Source organism: Vombatus ursinus, unplaced genomic scaffold, assembly GCF_900497805.2.
Source record: "Vombatus ursinus unplaced genomic scaffold, bare-nosed wombat genome assembly UNPS02004484.1, whole genome shotgun sequence".
In the NCBI taxonomy this organism is placed as follows: Eukaryota; Metazoa; Chordata; class Mammalia; order Diprotodontia; family Vombatidae; genus Vombatus; species Vombatus ursinus.
In genome coordinates, this window is record NW_020944262.1 from 16,508 (window position 1) to 25,107 (window position 8,600).

An 8,600-nucleotide genomic window follows, 5' to 3' on the forward strand; every position below is an offset into this window, starting at 1 on the left:
ACTACCTAGATGTTCCTTACCAACAATAACACATATAAATGTTATATATTTGTTATTAACATAATATTAGTTATATCAATGTTAGCTATTATTATTAACTTTTGTGTCAAAGAACAGAACTTTATCTAGTAGAATTCACCTTCCCTCAGCTTGTCTGCCCAATGCTTAGGAATGTGCTTATTCCCTATTAAAGTTGGGAAGAATATATCTGGATTCTTTAGGAAATTTTGAATCACATGTTTTTCCCAATTTCTTTTCCTCCCCCCTCTCACCAGGAAAATGAATCTGTTGTGACAGGGTCCTCTGAAGACAAGCATGTCAATTTCCAACAATTCCTATGTGGCCCCAGACTCTTTCATCTTGAATGGCATTCCTGGCCTAGAAGCTGCCCATATATGGATCTCTCTCCCTCTCTGTGCTATGTATGCCATATCTCTTGTGGGTAACCTTGGCCTTGTGTATCTCATCCAGTATGAAGAGTCACTTCACCGGCCAATGTACTTCTTTCTGGCAATGCTCTCACTCACTGACCTTCTCACCTGTACCACTACCCTCCCCAATGCACTGTGCATCTTCTGGTTTAATTTAAAGGAGATCAAGTTTGATGCCTGCCTAGTCCAAATGTTCTTTGTCCATGGGTTCACAGGGGTGGAGTCCGGGGTACTGATGCTCATGGCACTGGATCGATATGTGGCTATCTGCTACCCCCTGCGCTATGCCACGATCCTCACCAATCCCATTATCGCCAAAGCTGGGCTTGCTACCTTCCTACGGGGTGTGATACTTATGATACCTTTCCCCTTCTTGGTCAAACGTCTACCCTTTTGCCAAAGCAATATTATTTCCCACACCTACTGTGACCATATGTCTGTGGTGAAGTTATCTTGTTCCAGCATTAAGGTGAATGTTATCTATGGTCTAATGGTTGCCCTCTTAATTGGTGTGTTTGACATATGTTGCATCTCTGTGTCCTATACCATGATCCTCCGAGCTGTGGTAAGCCTGGCATCTACAAATGCAAGGCAGAAGGCCTTCAGTACATGCACAGCCCACATTTGTGCCATCATCATTACATATGTTCCAGCCCTTTTCACCTTATTCACCCACCGCTTTGGGGGGCATACCATTCCTCCTTCTCTCCATATAATTGTGGCTAATCTTTATCTGCTGTTACCCCCAACCCTGAACCCCATTGTCTATGGGGTGAAGACCAAGCAGATCCGAGAGAGCGTCATCAGGTTCTTCCACTGTGACAAGGAGGGGAGGTGAACTGAGACATTTGGAAAGCTACAGAAAATGAATTTACCAGAGGACAAGAAAATAGTTTGCCCAAACTTCTCACTCCCAGTTTCCCAAAATGGACCTACCATTTGAGATTCCCACCCATGTTTCTAACAGTCATGCATACCTATGTCCTGCTATGTTGCTCATACATATCATTTGTGGTCCTCTGTACCCAGTCTTTCAGACAGAAAGCAAAAGAAAAACAAAACAATACAACAACCACAACAATGTGTAGTTAATCATCATTCTTAGGCTATTGATAAAGAAGGGAGAATGTCTGTTTTCTCCATTCCTCCCTTAAGTCAAAATGAAATATATTCTAAAGTATAAGAAAGACATACCTTCATTTGTCTGGACTGGGTAAGTGAGGTCCTATCTGGATGTGTGTGTGTGTGTTTGTATGTGTGTGTGTGTGTGTGTGTGTGTGTGTGTGTGAGAGAGAGAGAGAGAGAGAGAGAGACAGATGACCAGTCAGTTTCCTTTCAGCAAGAGAAATGATCAATTCTATAATTTTGTTGTTAAATAAAATTAAAGAGATTTCTGAGTATCAACCTCAGAGTCTAGAACTCAATTAGACTTAAATCAAGTGCTCCCAAGAGACTGCAATGAAACAATCAAAAAAAAATTTTTTAAATGGGAGAAATGAGAGGTGTAACTTATTGAGAATAAGGGCATCAAGAGGAGCTCTCTAGAAGTCTATTAAATCTACCTACCCATTAGATGATCTAAATAACTCTTTTTGTGATATGCATTTAAGGTAACTTGAGCCTGTTCTGTAGAGTTTTGGAAATAGTAGATAATGGAGAGAAATGAAAATAGAGCGCTGTTTTCCTTATTAAGCAAAAAACAAATGTAGAATTTGTTTTTGCTTTTTATCCATAAGGAATATAAGGTCCCGGTTAAATCAAGTGTTAAAAATAATCCTTTACCTTTATATGACACATTATGGACATTTCCTGCTTTGATCTTTACAAACCACTTTATGAAGTTGCCAGCGCATTTAACATAAAGGGGAGCTAGAAAGGAGTAGTGAGTACATTAATGGTACCATGGCTTGGAAATAGTGACAACATGGAGATCTGGCTCTGAGTAGTAAGATGAAAATTAACTTTCACAGCTCAGAGTAGTTCCAGGGACAGAATCCAAATTGTCAGTATGGAAGAACTGAGGATGATGGCCAGAATATAGGTGGCCTGGCATGAAAATGATGGCTAGAAAGTAAATTAATAAAGAATAAATACAGTAGACTTCTATCTGCTCAGCTTTTTTCCCTCCACGGTGAATCAACTAGAAAGTTGATGTAAACAAATTTATAGACAGAAAAACTATAGAATTTGATATAATAATAATCACAATTCTTATAATACCTATGAAGCACATCTTGAAGTATGAGAATTTCTCCACCAAGAAACCTATGTAGTTCCATGTACCAAAGCCCCATTTCCAGAAGATTTGCAGGAAATTAAGTATAGAAGAATGGAGGTGGTGCTAGTGCATAAAAAATATTTAAAGGTAGTTAGGTAGTACAGTGGCTAGAGAGCTGGGACTAGAAGCAGGAAGATCTGAGTTCAAATCTGTCCTCAGAAACTTACTAGGTGTATGACTGAGCAAGTCATTTATCCTCTGTCTGCCTTGGTTCTATTACCTGTTAAATGGGGAAAATAATAGCACTGACTTCCTAGGATTATTGTGAAGATCAAATGAGATAATGTTTGTAAAGTACTTAGCACAGTGCCTAGCACATAATAGGTGGTAAATAAAAACTTGCTTCATTTCTTTCCTTTGTTTCCCACATGAGCTTGAAAATTCAGCTTATTTAAAAATTTGGTTCCTGAATACCTGTTCTTTACAATTACTATTTACACTCACTCTGAGCCAACAAAACCCAAACAATAACTGACTGAGGTTTGGTTTGGGTCCTATTACTGGCCAATCAGTGAGAGCCAGAGTGATTTCTTCCCCTCCCAGACTGCCTTTTTTTGGGGGTAGGTAAAGGAGGGCATTTTTTTTACCTCATTTCTTACCTATCCTTAATCACTGAATGGTTTTGCCTCAGACAAACTGAGACCTGGGAAAGACCTTACCTTTAGAAGGTTTTGAACACCAGAGTATTTTGTATTTGATCCTAGAGGAAATAGGGAGCATTTTAGGAAAATCACTTTGGTGGTAGAATGGAGGATGTATTGGGGTAGGGAGAGACTTAAGGCAGGTAGACCCACCAAGAGGTTTGAGGTCCAGGCATGAAATGATGAGGGTTCACACTAAAGTGGTAGTCATATCAGAGGAGGGAAGAGGGAGTATTTGAGAGATTTTGCAAAGGTGAAATCAACAGGTTTTCACAACAGATTGGAAATTGGGAAGGGGTGAGATTTAGTGAGGAATCCAGGATGACTCCTAGGTTGCAAGTCTAAGGGACTGGGAGGATGGTGTTGCCCTCTATAGTAATAAGAAGGTGGGAGGTAAGGAAATAGTTCAAGGGAAATGATAAGTTCAGTTTTGGACATATTGAGTTGAAAATTTCTGCTGGATGTCCAGTTTGAGGTGTCTGAAAGACAGTTAGAGATATGATATTGGAAGTCAGCAAAGAGACTGGGGCAATATAGGAAGATTTGATCATCATTAGCATTGAAATGGTAACTAAATTCTTGGGCGCTGGTGAGATCACCAAGTGAAGTAGTATAAAGGGAGAAGAGAAGAGGAACACCTATGGTTACAAGACAGGACCTAGATGAAGATCCATCAAGACAGAGAAGGAATAATCAGATAGACAGAGGAGAATTAGGAGAGAGAGAATAGTATCTGGAAAACCTAGAGAGAAGAGACTCTCAAGGAAGAGAGTAATCAATAGTGTCAAAGGCTGCAGAAAGCTCAAAAAGAAGAATAGAGAAAAGGCCATTGGATTTAGCATCTAAGAGATCATTGGTATCTTTTGAAGACAATTTTACTGGAACTGTAAGGTTTAAAGTCATATTGTAAGAGGTTAAGAAGAAAGTAAGAGGAGAAAAAGTGGAGGCATTTATCATAGGCCTTTTGTTTGTTTGTTTAGCTACACAGGGCAGAAGAGATATAAGAAAATAGCAGGGATGGAAAGACCAAGTGAGAGATTTTTCAGGATGGGAGAGACATGAACATGTTTGTAGTCAGTAAGAAATGAGAGAGCAGACAGGGAGAAATTGAAAATAAGTAATAGAGTGGGGATGACAGAGGGGATAAGATAGAGCTGGAGAAGATGGGATGGAATGGGATCACTTGAGCAAATAGAGGGGTAAGCCTTGGTAAGGAGGAAGGCCATCAGTAAAGGAGGAGACAGGACATCAGAGGGATAGATGAGGAGAGGGAAGAAGAAGGAGATTATGGTGAATGGCTTCAGTTATTTTCTATAAAATATGAGGCAAGATCCTTAACTGAAGGATGGGGGAAGGGGAAGCCAAAAGAGGTTTGAGGAAGGATGAAAAGGTTTGAAAAAGCCACTGGGGACAGTGGGATAGTGAGTTGAAAAAGTGGTTATATAAAGATTGCCTAATAGCAGTGAGGGCCCAATTGAGGTTGTGTAATGTAAATTGTAGTGTGCCTAGTTGCAAGATTTTCTCCACCACTGTTCAAGAGCATGTGTGTAGGAGCAAAGGTAGTGAATGGTGGGAGTGATCCAAGGCTGAGACTTGGCATGGTGGAATTGGTGGAATTATAAGGGAGATTGGGATTAAAGAGAAGGATAACTTAGAGTTAAATTAATTTGCCAAGTGGTCAAGACAGGGGAAAGAAGAGAGTGGCTAGTGTAGGGGAGATAGCTTAGAAAAGAAGTGAGGGGTCAAGAGAGTGGAGGTCACAGTGTGGATGAAGAATTGGGTTAGTAAGGGAAGACAGAGGGAGAGGTGATGAGCCAAGAGATTTTGGTCAGATAAGGGGATTTTAGAATTCTTGAACATGAAGGTGGTACATTTGTGTGTGATGGCAAGATTAAGCTTATGACTATCTTTGTGTGTATCTGAGGTAAGATGAGAAGTCACGGGAAGTGAACAGATCGAAGAACTGAGTAGTTAGGGTGTTTGTTGTTGTTGAAGTCATTTTCAATCATATCTGACTCTGTGACCCTGTGTGGGGTGTTCTTGGCAAAGATATTAGAGTGGTTCACCATTTCCTCTTGAAGTTCATTTTACAGATAAATAAACTGGGGCAAAAAGTATTAAATGACTTGCACAGGGTCTCACAATGAATAAGTGTCTGAGGCCAGTATTTGAGGGAGAGGCAATATGTATGAAAACCCCCTTATATGAAGGTGGGAGTTAGGGAAGAGAAAAAAAATGAGTCAGATATTGAATTCAGTGAGAAAGAAGAGTGACATGTGGGTCTGTAAACAACAGCTACCAGGCTTTGATTGCATGGTATGCAAATAGTATGAACCTTATAGGAGGAGAGATTAATGAATGATGGTGGTAGGAGGAGAACTTGGAAGTGGCAATGGGGAGCAAAGAGTATTCCAACACCTCCTCTTTGACCAGGAAAATAAACAAAGGTGCAGCAAATACTGGAAAGCATATCCAGGGATATGTCATTTGGGTGGAGTCAATGGGTAATAGATGAAGGGATTGGAAGAGAGAAATATTTAGGATAAAAAGAAGAGAACCCACTGAAAACACTGAAAGCTGATACATTCCATCTATTAGTCATCTAGTACTTATTCACTTACATTTTCTATGTGTAGCCCAAGAGAATTTTCAGATTTCTTACAGGATCAGATGATTTAAAGGAAAGTAGACACTGGGACATGTCTAAAGGTTGTGCTCATTAACTTCTACTCCTAATAGATGATAAAATAAAAGGACAGATTTGATTTGTCAATTATTAGTGATAGGACCTTCCACTTTGAGTTGAGGCACCTGTAGGACCAGAAGATGGAAGAGGCTTCTGAACCCTTCCTTAAGAGGAAAATTTACTACATAAGCTATTGTCCAAATCCCAAAACAAACAGTTAACAGCAATTCAATAAACTAATGATTGAACTCAATGAGTCACTAGACCCTTGTCTCTGTTCTCCTTTGTCCTTGAGGAAAGTGGTTATTGTTCTTCCCCTCAGGATGCTCCTGGAACTTTCTGAGTAGGAGATGGATTACAAGAACAAAAGAACAGGGTAGGGTGGGCAGAGAGGAAGAAAGGAGGGAGGGAGAGAGAGAGAAAGATAGGGAGAGAGAGGGAGAGAGAGAGAGAGAGAGAGAAAGAGAGAGAGAAGGAAAGAGAGGGAGGGAGGGAGAAAGAGAGAAAGAGAGAGAGAGAGGGAGAGAGAGAGGTCTATTTCAGGTTGGGTGGTTTCTAGCCATTTTTGGAGAGGGAGATTGTGTTTACTTTCATTTTATTTTGATGTATTGTATATTAAAACTGTTGTTTTAATTTATTGTATATGGAGGTAGAGGAAGAAATGAGAGAAAGAATTATTCCAAGGGGTAAGAGGTGAAATAAAATAATTGAAGAGGTAACTATTTTATATTTTGTTCATTTTTTTGGATTGTGGATTTTCAAAACCAATTTGGAAAATTGAAAGAAAAGCTTTAGCTACTGAAAGACAAAGAAATGGGTAAATCACTTTTGAGAGAAAGAGCTCAGTTTTATATTCCCTCTAGTGGACAGAAGACATATTGCAGCTCATTCGAAGTCTACTCCTCGCAGAGAGAGTACAATTCAAGCAGGGTCATCTGGTGTCTGACAAGCCCAAATCCATCTGACTAGATTTAACTATTTATAACTCTATCTCTTTATGTTAAGAGAAGTAACACCAAGCCAAAAATTTTCATAAGTGAATGACCACCGACTCCTGCCTGACGTGTTATGAAAGCGTTCCCAATGTTTAGGGATTCTTTCGGCCCAAGGTGATTAAAATACACATGTTTTTATTGAATATCTCAACCAATAAACAGTTTTAATTAACCAAGGAGTGAATATGGACTTCTTCCTTGGCACAAATCTGAATTTTGGTCAAAACTCCTATGTTATTTTACTACTTAAGCTCAAATGGACTTTAGTGGGAGGACCTGGCCTCCAAAAAGACCCTTCCTTACTTTCAGTTGGTCCTAGAGTAGGTAGTTCAACAGTTTTCCTCTGAGAGGGAAAGAGTAGTTTTTCAGTAATTGCTTTACGATTTGTCAGAAAGACAGGAATTGCATTATCCTTTGGAGATATGGAATATGGCATTGTAGATCTCACTCTAAATCTATGCTAAACTTACTGTAAATCCTATGACCTGGTCCATACCCATGGACCTTGGCCTTTGTGAAAGGATTAGGAGATTTTGCATAATGACAAATTCTTTCCAAAATGATTGGAACATGACACAGCTCTATCAACAATGCATTAGTGTCCCAGACTCTCCACAACCCTTCCAACATCAATTATTCTGATAACTCTTTTTTGAGGAGTCAAGCTTGATCTTTATACTTTTACAATACTCAATTTCTATTGTTCTGTGGTTATTTTCTTTCAATGTGTATTTTATAGTTATTTAGATAATATTGCTTTCCAGGCTTGCTTACTTCACTTTGTAAGAGTTCATGTAAATCTTTCCATGCTTTTTTGTATTCATCCTACTCCTCAGTTCTTACAACATAGTAATATTCCATTCTATTCATGTACTACAATTTGTTCATCCAGTCTCTAATAAATGGACGTCTACTTTATTTCCAGTTCTTTCCTACCACAAAAAATAATGCTATAAACATTTTGACTTGTATGTAGCCTTTCTTTTTAATCAATGAAATCCTTGGGATATATCTCCATAGTGAAATCTCTGCTTCAAAGGATATGGACAATTTAAGCAATATGCATAATTAAAAATTGCTTTCCAGAATGATTGGACCAATGTGCTGCTCTACCAACAATGCATTAGTGTCCCTGACTCTCTACAACCCTTCCATCATTAACTATTCCCATCTTTTGTTCTCTTTGCCAATTTTCTGCACGTGCAATGGAACGTCGGGGTTTTTCCGATTTGCTTTTCCCTTATTAGGCAGTCTTTCGTAATTGTTATAGATTGAAATTCTTTTGAGAACTGTTTATTTAATAATTAAATATAACAAAATTATCTCAATTTTTTTGTAACTGTTTCTATCTCTTGTTTGGTTAGGGATCAAATTCACCCTCTACTCATAGCTTTGAAAGTTATATGAAAGGGGCAGCTAGGTGGTACAGTGGATAGAGCACCAGCCCTGGAGTCAGGAGAACCTGAGTTCAAATCTAGCCTCAGGCACTTACTAGCTATGTGACCCTGGGCAAGTCACTTAACCCCCATTGCCTCAAAAAAAAAGTTATATGATTTATCTTCAATTTTT

General features: G+C 39.0%; 1 protein-coding gene across 1 annotated transcript; it reads left to right on the forward strand.

Moving 5' to 3' along the window:
* The first annotated feature begins 315 nt into the window (after positions 1-315).
* Positions 316-1,269, forward strand: LOC114024051 (olfactory receptor 52N5-like). Its single transcript, XM_027836887.1, has one exon. The coding sequence runs from the start codon at positions 316-318 to the stop codon at positions 1,267-1,269; it is 954 nt and encodes a 317-aa protein (XP_027692688.1).
* Positions 1,270-8,600: the final 7,331 nt, after the last annotated feature.